General features: G+C 42.3%; 2 protein-coding genes and 1 long non-coding RNA gene across 3 annotated transcripts; all 3 read right to left on the bottom strand.

Annotated features, from left to right (window-relative positions):
- Positions 1 to 292: 292 nt before the first annotated feature.
- LOC119722659 (classical arabinogalactan protein 9-like) lies at positions 293 to 1,636 on the bottom strand. Its single transcript, XM_038192892.1, has 3 exons — positions 1,500 to 1,636; positions 890 to 986; positions 293 to 693 (listed from the first exon to the last, which is right to left on the bottom strand). The coding sequence occupies exons 1-3, from the start codon at positions 1,617 to 1,619 to the stop codon at positions 293 to 295; spliced, it is 618 nt and encodes a 205-aa protein (XP_038048820.1). The 5' UTR covers positions 1,620 to 1,636.
- LOC119722660 lies at positions 1,632 to 5,232 on the bottom strand. Its single transcript, XR_005270467.1, has 4 exons — positions 5,155 to 5,232; positions 3,001 to 3,037; positions 2,041 to 2,174; positions 1,632 to 1,679 (listed from the first exon to the last, which is right to left on the bottom strand). It is a non-coding gene; the product is annotated as an uncharacterized LOC119722660 (long non-coding RNA).
- Positions 5,233 to 6,450: 1,218 nt separating this feature from the next.
- LOC119723185 lies at positions 6,451 to 9,177 on the bottom strand. Its single transcript, XM_038193744.1, has one exon. The coding sequence runs from the start codon at positions 9,175 to 9,177 to the stop codon at positions 6,451 to 6,453; it is 2,727 nt and encodes a 908-aa protein (XP_038049672.1).
- Between the last annotated feature and the right edge of the window lie 10,899 nt (positions 9,178 to 20,076).

Raw genomic sequence — 20,076 nt, 5'->3', positions numbered from 1 at the left:
TTTTTCCTAAACAAAAAAGATCGGGAGTATATTAACCAAGTTCTCAATTTAGCCACAAGTACATAAATCATTATGGAAGTCCATTTTTAGACAATGTGTAATGACTTCGATCACATTTTAATTTATATGAAACCTTCCTAAATGCAGTTTAACATTTTCATTTGTAAATTGTGCTACCAGTTTCATGAAATGAACCCTTATTAATGGGACACTCCAAACATTCAGTACTCAATACTATAGCATACGACAAGCAAACGCATAGCCTACAGCTACCACGTTCTGTGTTTTATCCTTACTTGACACTTGATTGAACGATTTGGAATTCTCCTTCCTGGCTACAGCCCAAGTCATTTGCTGTCTTGGAAATCTCCGCCGGTTCAGATGTAGCAATCTCTGGTGGTGAAACTAGTGAATCCTTGTTGGTCTCCTCGTCGGCCGCTGTCGGAGTCTGTGTTTTGCTCTGTGGTGTGGCGCTATTTTCCAGCTCAGAGCAACGAGGAGACGGTAATGATTGGGTCGGTGATGATAAAGGTGGTGAAGAAAGAGCTGTTTGGGGCAAAGATGGTGGTGGTGGCGGTGATGGTAGTGGTGGGGGTGGCGCTGATACTGCTGGAGGGGGAGGTAAAGGTTGCTGTGGTGTTGATGTTGCTGGTGGTGATGGTGATAGCGGTGGTGGGGTGACTTGTGACAACTCTGTAAGAGAAATCCAATCGAATCATTATTCACTGTTTCATGGAGAAAAACCAACAGTATATCTTTTAAAATAGTTCAGGAAACTATTGAAAGATCACCATTTAAAGGCCATTAACAATTCAAATTAACTGGCCATTTCGTGGTGGTTCGAGCAGATTTGAAGTGGAAAAAAATGAAAATCCAAAGACTGACTCACCATTCGTTGTGTTCTTTTCAGAGTGTGGATGTGTGCCAACGGTTGTACATCCCACTTGTCCTCTTTCTTTTCGTCTGCATGACATGTCACTGTTTTCCTACAATAGAAACCGTGTTTAAGACAAAGTGAATAACGAGGGGTCACCTTTAATTTCAGCATGACTTCTGAGGCCTAAACGCAAATTTTAAAGCAAGAGCATACTTGATCTAAAAAAAAACACGAATCTTGACTCAACGGATAGGTTAATCATGCCGATGTGATTATAAAAAGTAAGGAAAATAAGCTCATATTCAATTGCTGTTAACGTTTCTTATGTTAACCCGACAAGTCGAGAGTGTTGCCCTTTTCAGAATCACCAATATGGACAATGTAAATTCTTGCCATTTTGTTTCTTTTGAATTTTTGTTTATCTTTATGAATGATTTTCTAACAAAAACAAAAATTTAAAGGCTTCCACTACATCATACAGTATTAAGCTTTCCACAATATCTACTTGATACAGTATGATACAATACATTTATTGACACGAAAGATTGATTTGGAAAATTGTCAAATTGAATTAAACCCCGAACATCATGAGTATAGATTTCTACATATCTAGTCCTTTTACCGAGTTGTTCTCAGCACTGTTTTCTTTGTGAAATGGAGTCAAATTCGGCGCAGGTGTTTCGAGACAGAGGGCCGCTTGGTTGGCAGTGGTTGCCCTACTGGTCGGAGGCATCGAAGCCATGGGGTCCAAGGCGGCTTCAAACTGTCGTATGATATTCCCCACTTCTGGATTTTCTTTAACCTGTACATTATACAAAAAAAACCCACTAATTTTTGTTGTTGTTTTTTCATGAAATTTTTCGTCTAAAAGGTGAAGGCTGTATGGAGATTATATCACCGTCTGAAAGCCCAGGACACAAGACATAAAATCAATGCTTTTTCTTCAAAAACAAAATAACACAAGAAGAGTCAATCTGGAAACTCCACTTCTCCCCAAATCTACACTAAGAAAAACAGAAATACAAAATTACATCATTTTCTATAGGCCTTCATGTATTTGGCCCATTAATCGAAAGAAAAAAACTGCCATTGAAATATCTGTTTTGAAGGAAATTTTCTCTGAAAGAAAAAGGATAGGTTTAAGTTTATTTTCACCGTCTTACCTTTTGTGGGACTTGATAGAGCAAGAATTCTTGGAATTCCACCAGACATTGACCCCCTTCTGCACAGGCAAATGCGTACTTGGCTTTGACTAACTCGACCCTGGCAGGGATGGAGTATCCGTTGATATACAAAGCTACATAGTTTAGTAACAGTCGAATTGTTAGGACCACAACTATAATAAGATGAATTTAATGCAACTAAATTTTTCTTCCGTGAACCCTTCCAACACCCGGTTACCTTGTTTCGGATAGGAACTAATCTTTTGTCGTGTTTTTATGTTTCTGTTTTGTTTTTGTTTTAGATCGCCAGACTGAGAAGACGACGTAAAAAGTGTGAAGCATTGCAAAGACGTTACTTACAATCTGAAAACTGCCTTTTGTTAATTACAAAGTGATTACATTCATCGTATGCATTGATCAATTAGTTTTCTTACACTGCAAGGGCAGATATCTGTAACAAAACCACTTTATTTTTTCAAGAAAAAGTTCACTGTTGACACTGACCGCGAGTTGGAGTATTATCTTTGTTTGAATGTTAAAGGCATATCGAATCTATTGCTTTTTGCTCGTTACCAAAAAAAAACACACTTTGAAGTTTCAGTTCGGCGGATAGTATTACACATTTCGAGAAAACAGTGAAAAGCAATGACAACCTTTTGATGTCGAAACACGATTCCTTCCATAGCATTTCCCCAAATCAGTTAAAAGACTGGTCGTTGGAAATCACCTACATTTCTCATTTCTTATTTCTCACAATTAACAGCACGCCAGACGGAATAATTTCACGGGTTGTTTAGTACCGATACAAGCTTCAAGTAAGCTTTTTGATTATTCAGTAGATTACTTTTGAGATCAATGCAAATGATTATATGCCTTTCAGTAACAATTGTTTCTATTTATATTTCAATTTTGTAGAATTTTAATTGCTTTATCAGTTTGAAACAACAATTTTGCACGTACCGTTTTCGGCATCCTGTATTGCTGCTTGAGAATATCCCTGTAAAAGACAACCTAATTTACAAACATGCGTGATGATTTTCAGAAGAAAAAGACCTGTGATATTTTGCTTTTTTTAAACAAAGAGTAAAGATGTGTCGTTACCTTCACGGAACGAAGTTAAGATGTTAACTGCCATCATCACGAAATGTGGAAGACAAGCTCGGCTTTATCACAAATTTAAATGGGACTTTCTGTAAACTAGATTTGTATTCATAATCATAAATTTGAATAATTTATGTTGTGCATGATGGTATAATGGGAGGAAGTACATGACTTCCATTGGTGAGATTTCTTTTTTAAGATTTGAGGCAGACAAATCTATATGTGTATGTGCAATGTACTAATTTTATTAGTCTTGATTCTTGACCTACTTATATGGGTTATTTCTCTGTATGTATTTGTTTAATTCATGTTTACCGTGATTTTGATGTTTTTGAATATTGTACATTATCATGCACTTTGACCTTTGGGTCACAATGTGATAATATGAATAAATATACCATACCAAGTTTTCCTTGTTAATTAGTTACACTGTGATAATGACTAAATCTTACCTTTGGAATGGAACTATTCAATTCAATTCAAATTGGTTTATTATAAAGCATCATGAATCGCAGCCAAGGGCTGAATTGCAAATGATTTACATTTTCGTTTAAACAGCTAAAAAAATACTAACTATCAATTTCATTCAAACCAAGGGCGGCGAGTTCGGGAGGGCGAGGAGCATGTCTCCCCCCCCCCTTCACACACACACACACACACTCCACCCCCAATAACATTGGGCAGGGGACACCAATGGCGATGCACCATTAATATATCCCAATGTTACCTCAATCTTCTTCATGTCTTAAAGGGAATATACATCATTTGCTTTTGCTGTAATTTTCAGAAATGGATGGAATTGGGGGGTTTGAAATATATAGCAAATATAGTTACACTGACTTTTTTTAGGTTTTGGGTTCGAAAATGTTATAAAAACCAAGAAAAACAATCATTTTCCTGTAGTCTGGTTCCCTGACTCCATTTAAGAAGAAACAGAGCAGTTTACATATATTGGGGAATTGTAAGGTCAGGGAACCAGTCTAGCTGGCTTGTACCCGTTCATAGGTGTGTAATCGATTGCAAACAAGTGCGATGGTCAACTGGGGCCAGTATTTGAAAAAAGCCAGCTTTTTCCAACGCTGGTCGGCCGATCAGCGTTGGAAATTGATACAAAAATACCACTTTTCTTGAAAATGACAGTATACCAGGTGCCATGATTTTACAGGATACTTTACACTGTCATTCACTAACAGTCCAGCAAGGTTTTTCAAAATGATTTGGTAGTTTTATTTTTTGATGTTTGCAAATGTTGTATTTATTTGTACAACTTTACAGGGGCGGATCCAAAATTGGCTCAAAGGGGGGCGGGGTTAGCTGTCAGGGGGTAGCAGGCATGGCTACTTTTTTCCTGCATGATTTTCCTATTTTTGCGGACCAAGGGGGTACGAGTTTGGACCCCTTTGACATCCCCCGCGCCGTCAACAGCTCCGGGCATTATAGGGGCCATAGCACTAACTATAGGGGGGGGGCACACTACAATGAAAAACAAATACATAAGTATGTATTAAAACATGCTTTTTTCTGCCGGTGGGGGTCAATTGCTCGCCGGGAAAGAGGGGGGGGGGGCGGCACGGCCCCATCGCCCGGTGAATACGTAAATGTTTGTACATTGTGTTAATATAGATACATGACCCATTTTCTTGAAATTCAATGAGTCTTGAGTCCTGAGTGGTAGGCCTAACGCACACATGAAGCAACCGATAAAAAGCGGTGTACAAACGAATAGATATTTTCACCGGCTGACGTTATCACGCCCATTCATGAATACATTTACATGAGTACATGTGTATGTTGTATGTACATTCAAGTTTAAACAGCACTCCCGAGGATAAAGGAAGCTTCCAGCCCCCCCCCCCCCAACACCCAACGCATCGATAGTCAAGCCATTGCCCCCCCCCCCCCGTCCCTGCCCCCCCCAAAGAAATCGTCGCTCGTTTATCAAAGTATCATTTCAAATGCTAGTTCAGAAGTATTGATGCCAATATAAAAAAAAAATCAAAAGACGGCTCTGACCAGTTTGTTGGCACACTGTGAGCGAAGGATGAGCAGTTGGGCATCGGTTGTCGTGTAGCAAGAGGAACCGTCTCGTCGAAGAAGCATACAAACGGATTGCAAACACTACAATTTGTACGGATATAACTCATCAAAAGAAGAGTAGGCCTACATGTAATATTAGAAATGATTTCACTACTTGCACGACCCGCGTTCCATAACTCATGACTCATGATTCATGAACTGTATAAGCCATGTGTGGGGGATTTAGGCTGTGTAAATTCACTAACGACCACTGTCTGTTAGTGGCGCTTGTTTAACAGTTTACTGCAAACACACATATGTCTTATGTTCATCATTTATTCAACAAACTGTCAGGATTGTGAGTAATCTTTATCTCCAGAGCATTGGCACAGTTACATGTAATTCTCACATCTGTTAAAAGATAATGCTCACACAGTGATGATCTCCAATATCGCACAGTACATGAAATGCCTCCAAAGTCGTACACTGCAAATGTTATACACTCTGTAGTTTGCTGTACTAGTCAACAAGACACTTAGGTGGCCATGCATACAGTCACGCGACAATGTAGTACGATGAACCTTCGAAATATTTAACAGTCAAACAACACAAGAATGATCCAACGATAATTATAACGACAAGCGAATATCCCCCCGAATATGTGATTTGCAGATTACATGTAAGCGACGACAAAGCGACCAGTACAAAACCAAATGGCAGTTCTTACACAGCTTAATCAAAGTGATCCTTACTCAGCAGGCCGTGGAAGCAATTATCACCTAGGTTTGTGGCCTCAAATAACTACATTTCTCCAGAAACGAAGTGATTTCTGACAATAATTCTTCACAAACTCACAAGCGACATGTCTCGTTTCACTTCCGTACGTTGCTTGGTTACTGGAAAACAGCGCCCTCCATCGACACTTACAAGATTGTTAACAAACGCTCATTCATAAATTTTCGTCCGGAACATCCCGACCCCTTAAATGCGAACATTAACAAGTGAACATTAACAAATACTTAAACAATAAACATACAAAACTTAAGTACCACCGACTCTCTGGCAATACATAAACTACATATACATTTGAGATCAAAGTTTAAAGACATCTGTCAACTGGTTCCGAACATTATATCTCACAAAATTAAGATAAATCAAAATGTAAACTGTCTCTTGGGCTTTGTGGCAGAGTAGCAAAAACCTGGTGAATACTGAGATTTTAAGAGCAGAGCATGTCGTACACTCCCAATCAGGAGGCATTATTCTAGCCTTCAATCCTGATTGTTTAAAATCTCAGTCAGCTGACTCAAGCAGGCAGAGCTTGTCGACAGGTCTGACCACAATGTTCTGGCGAGTCTTCACCTCAGCCGTCCTCACAAGTCCATCCTTGCCTGGAAATGTCCTCGTGATGAGTCCCAAGGGCCAGTTCCTCCTTGGTGTAGTCTCCTCCATGATCAGTACAGTGTCTCCTGCGACCACGTTCCTCTGGGGATCTATCCACTTTCTCCTCAGCTGTAGAGTTGGGAGATACTCGCGTATCCAGCGCTTCCAGAACTGATCTGCAAGCAGCTGCACATGTCTCCAGCGCCGTCCATACGCATCCTGCTTGATGAAGTTCCCTGTAGGTGCAGGCTGGCCAGCTCTGAGCAGCAGCAGGTGGTTTGGGGTCAGAGTTTCTGCATCATCGGGACTATCGGAGACAGGAGTGACTGGGCGTCCATTCACAACGGATTCCACCTCACAAAATAAGGTATCCAATCGCTCATCATCCAGCACTTGGTCCTTGAGCAGAGAGTTGATGACCTTGCGTACTGTTCTGATTTGGCGTTCCCAGACGCCTTTAGGTAGGTCAGCCATTCTCTGGGCACATGTTTTTCCTCTGATCCTCCTGCAGACAACACAGTCACGAAGTACTCTGTTGATGAGTGGGCGCGCTCTAGGAATCCAAAAGCGCTCCCTCGTCAGGCACAGCACATACTCCCTCCCCGAGTGTGCTGACTTCCTCTCATGGTAGTGTCTGATGATGAGCTCAGTTACATGGTGTTCTCTGGGTACTATCAGTGGGTGCTTTGCTTGTTCTGTGAGTGGCGCCATCTTTAACCTCCCTCCAACTCGCAGCAGACCATCATCATCCACCACAGGGTCCAGGCTGTATACGGCGCTCTTCCTGGAAATGGTCCCGTTTGTTTTCAAAGCACGCACTTCCTCACCAAAGTGCTTCTCCTGCAGGTGTGCAATGATTGCCTTCTCAGCTGCCTGTAAGTCGTGAACCTGTAAGGACACTTCCGGTTCCTGCTGTCTGTGATTGCGGAGCCACGCCTTGAAACGCAACAACCACGCCACTGTCTTCTTCAAGCGAAGCCAGCTCGAATACCTCTTCAGCAGTGTGTTGATGAGATCGTCTGGGGCAACTGCCTCAACAGCACAGGTCTTTGCCTCATGCTTGACTTCCTTGTCATCTTGGAGCAGGTCCGGACTTGCTTCAGGCTCCACTGACCAAGCTGTCTCATCTGCTGACAGGAACGCCGGACCCTGTTTCCATCTTGGTTGGCATAAAATCTGCTTGGCATCAAGCCCTCTGGAGGCGTCATCTGCTGGGTTAGAGCGTGTATCCACATACCTCCATTGAGCTGGCAGCGAACCATCGTGAATGACATTCACTCTGTTGGTGACGAAGGTCTGGAATCTCTTCGAGGTATTCTTGATGTATTGCAAGACAATCTGGCTATCAGTCCAAAATGTGGTACTCTGAACCTCCAGCCTCATTTCACGTTGCAGAATACTGTCCATCCGCACTGCCATGACTGCTGCCGAGAGCTCAAGTCGTGGAATGGTCATCGACTTCATGGGAGCCAGTCTTGATTTTCCCATCAAGAATGAGGTGTGGATATGTCCCCGGTTGTCTACCAGCCTGATGTACGATACTGCTCCATAAGCAACCATAGACACATCGCAGAAGTGATGTAGCTGTACACTGGTGGGTGTCCCAAACTCTCGAGGTACGATACACCTGGGAACACTGAATTCTTCCAGCTTGGGTAGACCCTGCAGCCACTTCATCCACTGCTCAAGGTTTCCTGGCTCTAGTTCGTCATCCCAGTCTTTTCCTCTCTTGCACTCATCTTGGAATATCTTCTTTGCTTGGAGCACAAATGGGCACACGAATCCAAGTGGATCATATACAGAACTCACGATGCTCAGAAGACCTCTTCTGGTGTAACCCTTCTCTTTTGGCTTTATTTTGATACCAAGAACATCCGTGTGTGTATCCCAGTGCACTCCAAGAGCTCTCTCAACAGGTAGTAATCCATTGTCCAGGTCGACTTCTTTAGCGCTCTTGGCTCTTTCCTCCAGCGGGATGGATTCGATGAGCTTCCGACTGTTTGACAACCATTTGGTTAGCCGAAAACCACCCATAGATAGCAGCTTGCACAGTTGTTCCACCAACTTCATGGCCTTCTCGTCATTCTCCACTGACTTCAAGCAGTCATCAGCGTAGAAGTTTTCCATCACAGTGGTGATGACTTCAGGGTCAAATTCGTCCTTGTGGTCTTCGGCCGTTCTGTGGAGAGCATAACTTGCACAGCTTGGGCACCAAACACCTCCGAAGAGATGGACTGCCATTCTGAAGACTTCAGGCTGGTTGGCTATGTCTCCATCTCTCCACCACAAGAATCTCAGAACATCTCTGTGGGATGGAGTCACCTTGACCTGGTAAAACATCGCCTCTATATCACCCATAACTGCTACTCTTTGCTCTCTGAACCTCACCAATACGCCAATCAGCTTGTTGGTCATGTCGAGGCCTTGCATAACATTCTTGTTCAGAGATGTTCCTGCATATTCAGCAGCACAGTCAAAGACTATGCGGAGTTTCTCAGGCTTGTTGGGGTTGACCACATTATGATGAGGCAAATACCAGGTCCCACCAGGCGAAGCATCAATGTCACTGCTCAGCACACGTTCCGCATATCCCTTGTCCAGTAGATTCTCGATTTCAGTCTTGTATCTACCGTGCATTTCAGGGTTCTTGGCAAGACGTCGTCCAAGACTCTGCAGCCTCTTCTCAGCAAGGGATCTGTTATTTGGCAACTGTGGGGCAGAACCTTGAAGGGGATGTCCATCTGATAGTGCGTGTCACCATAGTCAGAGAGCAGTCCCACACATCAATCGCTTTCTTGTCATTGACAGACATCTGAGGAACGCTTGCTGCCAGCACTAGGAACGCTTGCTGCCAGCACTTGGGGTGTGTCGAGCTTCCAGAACTGTTCGACTTGGGCATCAAGGCTGACCTCTGGCTTCGCGCATGCTTGTATGAAATTGCACTCAGCCTTCCCATGGTGCAGCTCCCCACCGATCGGTCCATTGACGGTCCATCCAAGTGCAGTTCTCGTTGCATAAGGCTCGCCAGCATTGCCTCGTCTCACTTCCAGCGGTATCAATGCCTGTGGAACGTCTTGTCCCACCAGTATGGTGACTTCAGTCTCGTCCATCCGGGGTATGTCAATGTCTTGAAGGTGCTGCCATTGTTTTGTGTCAGCTGATGTGGCCACACAACTCTTCAGCTCTGGGAATTTGGCCAGGGCATACACTCTCGGTAGTTGGATGACCTCCATTTTCCGCATCTTCCCAATGGTTCCAGTCACCTCCAAAGCCACCTGAAAGGCTTCAGCATCGCTTCCATCATTGAGCGTTTCAAGGGACAGGTTGGTTTTCTCTCCCTCAAGGCCCATCTTGTCGAGCAGAGCTTGGGAGCAAAATGTTTTGTTACTGCCAGGATCGAGAAGTGCATGAGTCTGGACAAAGCTGCGTTGGCCTTTACCTCTGACATTCACCGTCACTATGGGCAGGACTACCTTCACTGGTTCTCTTTCAGAAGGACCGCATACACAGCTTTTGGCACCCACGGTTGGTGAGTCAGCCTTGGTTCCACCTCCACCCTGTGCATCCTTCTGATCTGTCACACTGGTGGCATACTGCATCGCATCATGCAGCAAACTGGCATGTCGTCGGGTACATCCCTCTTTATCACAACCGCTCTTCTTCCTGCACCATCGAGCTACATGGTTACTTGCCAGCAAGCAGTTGAAGCAGAGCCTTTTACCTTTCACCACCTCCATTCGCTTCTGCGGGGACATTTTCTTGAAGTCATCACAGGCGTCAAGACGATGATTTCCTCTGCAAAGATGGCACGGCCTTGACTGTCCGTCTCTCCCTGATGATGTGCCAAACTTCTTTGACTCTGATGACTGTTGTGTCATGCCGTCTTTGGCATGGACATTGAAAGTTGTCCCTCGCCTTGGATTTCCGGGTCTGCTTGTTGGTGGTTTTGAGTCCTTGTACTTGGTGTTGAGGGATCCAAATACGGGGTCATTGGCCTCGTTGGCAGCCACATTCAGGAATTTGGCCAGCCTGTTGATGTTTGGGTAGTCACCAGTTGCTTCAACTGTCTTCACTGCATCTTTACGCCATCTGGACTGCAGGAAGAATGGTAACCGTTCCACAATTTTTACCATCCTCATACGAGAGTCAATCTCATTGAGCTTGTTCATGGCTTTAAGCGTCTCCATGCAGCCTTGGACATCATCAGCAAAATCTTGCAGGGCTTCGGCACTGTTCGATTTGAGAACAGGGCCCTCGCATACTCTGTCGACCCAGGCCTGCGATATCTTGAATTCATTGCCGAATCTCTCCTTCAGGAGTGTCCGTACCTTGGCATAACCCTCTAAAGGTTTCATCATTGCGCATGGCTGGATGACGCGAGCTGCTTTTCCCTTGCAGTACTCGAACAGTCTGTTCAACTTGGCTCCATCGCTGACAGACGAATTCCCCACACAACTGTCGAACGATTTCATGAACGCCCAGTAGTTCATGGGGTTGCCATCAAAGGACATCAAACTGGTCTTCGGAAGGTTCATAACATCTAACATCTGACGCTGCAGTGTTAGGAAAACACCTTCCGGTTCCTTTGAGGGAGTCGGCCAAGCCTTTGCAAGTGGGTTAAGCTTGGAGTTTTGAACGTCGTTACTCCTTGGACAGTCTGTTGTCGGTATCTGTGCTGCAGCATTGGTGGATAAGGGTTGCTGAACTGGTAACCCTCCTTCACCACAGTCTGGTTCCGAGTTCAAGACTGCATGATCACCAGTGGCTGCCTGGTTCTCCGCTTCACCGTTGTGCAGTGGGGGGTCAGTGAACTTGGCTAATGCTTCCTCCTCCGCAATAGCTATCTCCATCTCTGTTTCAAGCTGCAGGGACTCCATTGCAGCTTTGTGTTTCAGCAACTGTTCATCCATCTGGATTTTCTGCTTCAGTTGCTCAAGCTCCAACTCCTGCTGTCGTTTCAGGAACTTGGCCTTGACATGGAGTGCTGCCCTTTTGGCTGCAACCTTGGCTCTGGCACTTGATGCGGTCGACCGGGCTGTAACACTCGTGCTGTACTGCGAAGCACTATCGTTCGGGGCTATGTTGTCGTTCGGGGCTACGTCGTCTTTCAGATCAATGACCAGTTCACTGTATGTATTGCAAGCCGCCTTCATGAGTTCTTCGATTTCATTTAAGTCTTCTTCATATTTCGGCAGCTTGTCCTTGTCCACCTCTGATGCTAGGCAAACACAGTCTGCATGGACTTCCTGATATTTTACAACTGCAGACTCTAATGAGGCCAGTCTATTTCTAACAGTCTCCAAATCAAGCTTCGTGTCCACAGAAATTTGGAAATCTTTATATTTTCTTTTAATGTTCGAAGCATGGCCACCACGAAATTTATGGAGCTTCACTAGCTTTTCCCTGCTTGCTGTTTCTTGGTCCAAACTGTCGTGCAAACTCCCAGGGTTACTCATCTTTGCTGTTTATAATTATTCACTCACAATGCAGCTTAAAGTCACTTACAGTCACAATAGTGTACAGTGTTCAGTTAGTACACCTTTGGTTTTGTACGGAAAATGAGGGGGGGGGGTTAGGCTGTGTAAATTCACTAACGACCACTGTCTGTTAGTGGCGCTTGTTTAACAGTTTACTGCAAACACACATATGTCTTATGTTCATCATTTATTCAACAAACTGTCAGGATTGTGAGTAATCTTTATCTCTAGAGCATTGGCACAGTTACATGTAATTCTCACATCTGTTAAAAGATAATGCTCACACAGTGATGATCTCCAATATCGCACAGTACATGAAATGCCTCCAAAGTCGTACACTGCAAATGTTATACACTCTGTAGTTTGCTGTACTAATCAACAAGACACTTAGGTGGCCATGCATACAGTCACGCGACAATGTAGTACGATGAACCTTCGAAATATTTAACAGTCAAACAACACAAGAATGATCCAACGATAGTTATAACGACAAGCGAATATCCCCCCGAATATGTGATTTGCAGATTACATGTAAGCGACGACAAAGCGACCGGTACAAAACCAAATGGCAGTTCTTACACAGCTTAATCAAAGTGATCCTTACTCAGCAGGCCGTGGAGGCAATTATCACCTAGGTTTGTGGCCTCAAATTACTACATTTCTCCAGAAACGAAGTGATTTCTGACAATAATTCTTCACAAACTCACAAGCGACATGTCTCGTTTCACTTCCGTACGTTGCTTGGTTACTGGAAAACAGCGCCCTCCATCGACACTTAAAAGATTGTAAACAAACGCTCATTCATAAATGTTCGTCCGGAACACCATGGTTTAACGAGGAGCAATATGAATGCGCTCACACACACACGCAATCTGGAAGGCCTTTGTGTATGTGCCGTCTCTGTAGCCATGCATGCTGCCGTGGTTGAGGTTGCTATGTAACCTTGACACACCATCCCAGTATTTGAATACCATGTTACCAAAGTCATTTTTCATAGATCCGGATCTATAACAATGACATTTTGTATATATGGAGGCCTTTTGTATGTATTAAGGCCTTAATCAAGTCATTGGCAGTCGTTGAATTTTACACTGGAACATAGTTGTAGCACATATCCATTCCTCTCAAATGTATTTTGTTTTTAATGATACGAGACATCCCTTTTGGTCAATTTTTTTTTGGAAAGGGCACCTTTTTTAAACATGAAAAAATGTTTCATGCTCTTCCTGCCAAACGAGGGCGCTGTGGCTGTGATTCACTATAGGAACACACTCTTCAGATTAAGATTTTTCTCTGTAAGCTGAACCCAAAATTCTCCTTAATTCTCCTTAAACATGGAGCAAGCTTAGTGACTGAAACAAGAATGAATATGAAAGCCGGCCGAACAATGACCACAGCAAACCACTAAAATTCTGGTGGATTTATGATGCTGAAGCTTTGAACTGAAGTTTCTGCCTTGAATGATATCACAGTTTTGATCATAGATATGGATATTTGCATTTGCTATAAAAACCAATAAGGCACGCAAAAAATGGCAATATGAAGTCAACAAATAAAGTTACATGGATCACAAAGGTACATTTCCAGGATTGCGGTTACAAAACGATTCCACTGCATTGCACTTTAAGCACGGGCTGTATTTTGTTTAGGCAAAGGAATACAGACTTTTACAGACTTGTACTTTTTTTCACATTCTTAATTAAAAAATCAACAACGGACCAGGATTTCATCTCACGTGAAGGCGTTCACAATCTGTCTTAAGTGTCATCATGGTTTCGCTCATGTGAACATGGAAAATTCGGATTAGCATAAAGCACACGCAACACTGACACTCATACTGCCTTATTAAGCCCGGTTCATCCTCGGCGCGAAAGCGAAAAGCGAACGCGAATTTGTGACGTGATGGCAAGTATTCGCGTTGCGAATTCGTAAAAGTTGAACATAATCAACTCGGACGAATTTCGCAGCGAATGTTTCATGACGTCAAATTCGCTTCGCATCCGCATTCGCATAGAGCCTCACCCGGGCTTATAAGGCCGTGTCCGAATTACTTGACTGCGGCTGAAAATTACACACAAGTCGTTGACAGCGGCTGCCACCACTTCCCATAGACCCGTGTGTAATTTCAAGCCGTGGCCAAGTAATTTGAACGTGGCTTTAAGTTTCATCATGGTAATCACGAATTTTCGGTTTTGCTTATGAATATGGAAAGTTCGAATTAGCATAAAGCAGATGCAGCACTGAAGCCTCAAGAGTCACAATGGCTTCGCTCATGAATATGGAAACTTCGAATTATGAAGCAGATGTAACACTGAAGCTTAATGTGCCTTTACGTGTCACAATGGCTTCGCTCATGAATATGGAACCTTCAAATTAGCATGAAAACCAAAAGATCCTTAAAACACGAACATTTAAAAATTAAGTTGTTTAAAGATTACATGGATTAAAAAACATAGTAAATGGTCCTTTAAGATTTACCCGCTGATGTCGATGCCACGATTGAGATACATGACAGCTGTGTTGTAGTTGTCTTGTGCAATCAGATCCATTGCCTCATCCCGAATGTCTTGCTGTAGTTTTACTATGAATTCTTTAAGCTGTACATTTAATGTTGCATCCATTAGTATCATCCTTATAACACCTTATAAATCTCGCTGATTTAGCTTGAAAAGAGAAAATCGGATAACGCAATAGATCAGCCCCCATCCCACCCCTTAAAAAATATCGAGTATGTATACACATGTACCTGCAATTGGTACACGGAAATTGTAAAGAGCGCCCTCTTTATCAAAAGGTACCGGTGCACATCTTGTTTCAAAATACTTGTTTATCATTCAGAAGTGAATTATTGCGGGACAAATCCAGCGTCACCGTCAGACTTTGACCCGGATCGACGTAATCATTTATTATGTTTACGAGGGTTGAAATGAAAATTACCCCAAGTTAAGAAAGAATCGAAATCGTTGAAGGGCGTGTATCATGAAAGACCACTTATGACTAAAATAGGAGGCAGAAGGTCCACGGAAGTTAAGCTGAGGAAAAAGATTGAAACACAAACACGATTGCCTTTACGAATTTGAGGGCTGCCGTGTAGTAGATAAACGTTACACACATTGGGATGTGTCAAGTTGGATTTATTTCCGTGTGGGCGTACTTTTGCGTTGGATGCTTGTTTACGTATGCAAACTTCAAGTCAAGCGACGGAACCAGCTGCATTGTGTCAGGCTGTTAATATTGACACCAATTGTATGGTTTTATCAAGAAGTTATTCACCCACGCTATTTGCACCAATGATCATGTTTTACCGACCAAGTGGTGCAATTCTGTGTCAACAAACTTTAAAAATGAAAAAAGAATCATGGAAGGATTGAAGAAACGTTAGGTTTTCTTTTTTACCTTAGTGTTCCTAACCGCCATCTTATTCTCTGAAGTCGTTTGTCTGGACGATGCGCCATCGTTTGTCAACTTTTATCAAATCTTTCTGGTGCTATTGGGAACGAGTAAAAAGGGACCCCTGTTTGAAGTCAAGAAGGTCATTATACCCAAGGGCGGATCCAGAACCCAATTTTGGGGGGCTCAAAAAAATTTTGAACCCCCAAAAAAGTGGGTCAAAAAAATTACGGCGTGGGGATCGGGGCCCGCTTAAGGGGGTCCGCTTAAGGGCCCCGAAAAAAATTGGATTCTAGATGCTCTGTGGTACGATCTGAGGCAATTTCTGACCACTTTAACCAATGTTTTTTTGAGGAAAAGATGGTGGTGTACTCATTGCCTGCCTTTATGGCGATGTCACATAAAAAAAAAAATTGGTCTCGTTTTGGAATGGGGGGGGGCACGTCCGGTCCCCAGCAATAGGAAAATTACTGTGAGAGCACTAAGTTTAAATGGTTACATTGCGCAGACGTTACCGCAGTTGGTCATGTTACTTGAAAAAAATCATTAACTATGGCAAAAAATATCAAAAAATTATGAAGTAGCTGTAACACCGAAGGTTCGGCCTTGAAAAGATAGCCCACGTGTGCTCCTAAATATTGTCGATTTGCATAAGAATAAAACGGCAGCAAAAAAAAGTATTAAGATTTGAAATACAGTTTAATGGGATACAAAGGTTCATTGTCAAGGATTGCAATGTACAATTTATTTCGGGCCATTTAAATTGCTATTTAGCAACAAGCTTCAAATGTTGTTTTCGTTTGATTTCGGAATGATTACTTTACAAATAGTATTACGAATTATTACCGACCCGACAGCAATTCAGCTATCTCAGCGTACCAAACTCCACATCCAAGTGCGCCGCTGCATCTCTCCGGACATCTGAACAATAGATTGGCCCTTTTGTGACAATTGCCACTATTTAACGATCCCACGAAAACATAAGTACGCTTCCCGGTCTAAACTTGCTGCAGGGTGAATCTAATTGTGAGCAAGAGCGCCCCAAAATAAGAGCCAATTTATTATATGGTTGCAGACACCAAAAAAGAGGGGAAAGTTACAAGTGAAAAGTCGCAGGAGACAAACAAATCGAATGTATGTAAAAACAAGTGCAGTCGTATTTTATCATGTGCACCTGCTGTTGACTTTGTTATTTCGCTTTTAGGTTTTTGAAGTCCTGGATCGGGTCAAAGCTGTAAATTTTCTATCAATATGCAGCCTATATGACATTGATTGTGCTGTCTTATCATAAGGATCACATACTTGAGAATGCACATGTATAATCGGGATGCAAACACGATGTTTGAAACAAAAAAATAACTCATCTTGTGTGTTGTTTTTTTTGTTTGATAAAAAACGCAATGTCGAGTTACAATTGAATAGAATAATAATTCTGATCACAAATTTGAGTTTAAAAAAATAACAAAATGTTACATACAAACAAGAAACACAACCACAGTTGGGTAAGGATCAAGGATTTTTTTTGCATTGTACTAGGTTACACCATTCCTCCATGGTTACACACCATGATCCGACACATGCACATGTCCCCCCCCCCCCCCATTTGTTCCAACTGTACATTCATGTCCCTATCCTAACCCTAACCGGAAGTAATACAATCTTATGTGGGGGTTGTCAGAACATATGGTGTCTGAACATATGGAGCTGTCACCTTATACTAAATGTCAGGGCGAGTCAAGAAGGAAGTAACTAGGATTTATCCCCTTAAAACACAATTAAATTGATACACATAATGACGCATGTAATAAACGAGCATGTTTTTCCACCCATACCTGTGAACAAAAAAGAATTTTTGAAATGGATCGTTGCTATCAGGGGTCATGCATGTTTTACTATATAACCACACCATTAATGGTTGTCCATAGAATGTGAAATGCTGTTGAAGCTATTTGGCTGATTGCACACAGGCATTCAAATTAAACTGAGATTCATAACTTGAGGGGTTTTTTTCCAAACCAATAATGGTGATTTTGGTGTGTAATACCTTTGCAAGTTTTCGTTCAGAAAGGGTACTCATCAATGCGTATCTGTAAAATGATCAGCGGTGCACAGTTCAGTGAAGTTATAGTGGCATTCCTATTAAAATTAAAGACCACTTGAGAATAGAGTATCATTACGTGAACATTTCACACGTCGATAACATGCACACTTATTCCTTTCATCAATTGGAGCGACCTACATAAAATTAAAACAAGAATTATAATTCGGTCACTTTCTTTTTGACTCATTAGTCTGTATTTTCCGTATTTCTAAAAGTAAAACGTTTGCACAAGTCGGAAGTAAAACTCAACAGTAACATCCGGTTTGGTTTTACCCTATAATTGACCACCACCCATGCCCTATTATTAATACAGTGCATATGCCTATGTCCCTGTTTAACAGTAGCGTATATTGTCACATTTCCTACGCAATATGAGTGGTTAAACGCCGTTCTTCTATCAAATATAATGTGCGTACAGGCCTATTTAATAGGGCCTATATGTTAAAGGGAATGTACATCATTGGCTTTTGCTGTAATTTTCACAAATGATCTATTTGAGGGGTTAGTATAATAGATCAAATATTGTTACACTGATATGTTTGAAGTTTTGTGTTCGAAAATGCTGGAAAAACCAAGAAAAACAAAAATGTTCAAGTAGTCTGGTTCCCTGACTCCACTAAAGATAAAATGGATCAATTTATAGATGCCGGAAATTTGTGAGGTAAGGGAACCAGTTTAGCTGGCCTGCACCCGTTCATGAACATGTAACCAATAGCAAACAAAATTTGGACCGAAAAGAATGGTAAATTTGGAGCAGTAGTTGAAAAATAGTTAGGTTTCATTTTCCGACGGTGGTCGGCCGACCACTGTTGGAAATGTACACAAAAATACCATTTTCTTGAAAATGACACCAGGTACCATTGTACAGGATGCTTAAGACTGTCATTTACCAACCTCCTAGTAAGGTATTTCGTAAAAACTTGGTAGTTTTATTTTTCGATGTTTGCAAATGTTGTATATTCCCTTTAATGTTTTCCTGATAAATAAAACAATAGGCCTACATCTGCAATGCTTTTCAACACAAAGAACAATCATGACAATGAAATATATGTGGAGTTTATCAAATAAGGTTACTTACCTATGAAATGTTCATGGCAGTCGCTGTGTCTGTCGGCATCGGGTCGATCAAACCCCGGGATCAAACCAATATCGAATTGGATATTTCAAAATGCGTGATAGACCGATATGCTTATCGCTCACCTTTCCCGCACATAGGTTTATTTCCCGGGTAACAAAATTAGCAAGGCACTCTCATAGGTACTGGTTGGTGAGTGGTGACGATAATACAATAGTACCACTCGACTCAACCAGGCCCTAAAAAAATAGTCTCTGGCATTGAAGTACTACTAGGAAATGAAGCGCTCTAGCTCTGCTGTTTACATGCAATTTCAAGCACTATAACGTGCTTCGTGGAAGTCATTGCGTACACAGCGGTTTTCCTCATGATGAGAAATATGTCTGGGTTGGAACTTTGACCACGAGCTTGATATGTTATTATCATAATCATCACGAACATTATTTCTCTGTACCATTTCCGCGTTAGCAGTGACGTTCAATTATAGCAATTCGTGTTACAGAGTCGATCGACATTATTGGTACTTTGTTTAAAATGCATCCTTAAATGTGACTAAAGAACACATTTTATTCAGATATTATAATCATTTAACCCTAAAAGGGCCGGGGGCGGAATCCGCCCCCCACCCCTCGACTTTTTCCGCGATAGCCTTTACAAAAAAAAAATTCGCGACCCGAGCTGATTTGACTTTTTAGCCTCAAGCCTTGCGCATCTTTTGACACCAAAAATATAAAAATCGGACCAGGGGTTGTCGCGCAGCGAAAAATTTTCCGGCGCTACGCGCCGTGAAATATTAATTTTCCCATATACGTCGTGGACACAGACTAGAATTACCATTCGTAAATTAATTAGCCATAATTCCAAAACCCTTTGACCTATAGTCATGAAATTTCTTGGGTATGTTCATGAAGAGTTGCTCTATGCATGTACTAAGTTTCACAATTGTTCATCACTCAATAGCCGAGATCTTACGGGGAGGAATCCGCCCCCCCCCCCCCCCCCCCCCCGCACGGCTGAGAGATGGTCAAAATAACCCGGCCCTATTAGGGTTAAATTATATTAATTTAAAAAAAAAATAATAAAAAGGACCATGAATTAAGCATGATCACTGTGTACCGATGACCGTTTGCTCCTAGTGACACTTGGCGGGGTACTTGACAATTCGAAAATCGGAAAGTGAGCACATGGGCACCCTCCAAATAAGCATCAGGCATGACAACTATACAAAACCACAATATTTGGCTTTAATAAAGGCAAAAATACTGCATCTAGGGGTATTTTCTTTAGTTCAATACAATGAGGAACTTCCATTCGATTAGTCTGATGATTATACAAATTAGAGGCTTGTAAATTTGTGAACGTCAGCAGACAATCGCGCCACTTTGACGGGGTCTTCTACCGATGTTCCCCAATACAGATGTTCCCCTAAATCCTTAGGATTAGGGTTAGGGTTGGGGGTTAGGGCTAGATTAGGGTAAGGGTTAGGGTTCGGG

This window comes from Patiria miniata, unplaced genomic scaffold, assembly GCF_015706575.1.
Source record: "Patiria miniata isolate m_02_andy unplaced genomic scaffold, ASM1570657v1 HiC_scaffold_16, whole genome shotgun sequence".
NCBI classification, from domain to species: Eukaryota; Metazoa; Echinodermata; class Asteroidea; order Valvatida; family Asterinidae; genus Patiria; species Patiria miniata.
The sequence above is the reverse complement of the archived record's forward strand: the minus strand, read 5'-3'. Positions and strand labels throughout refer to the sequence as shown.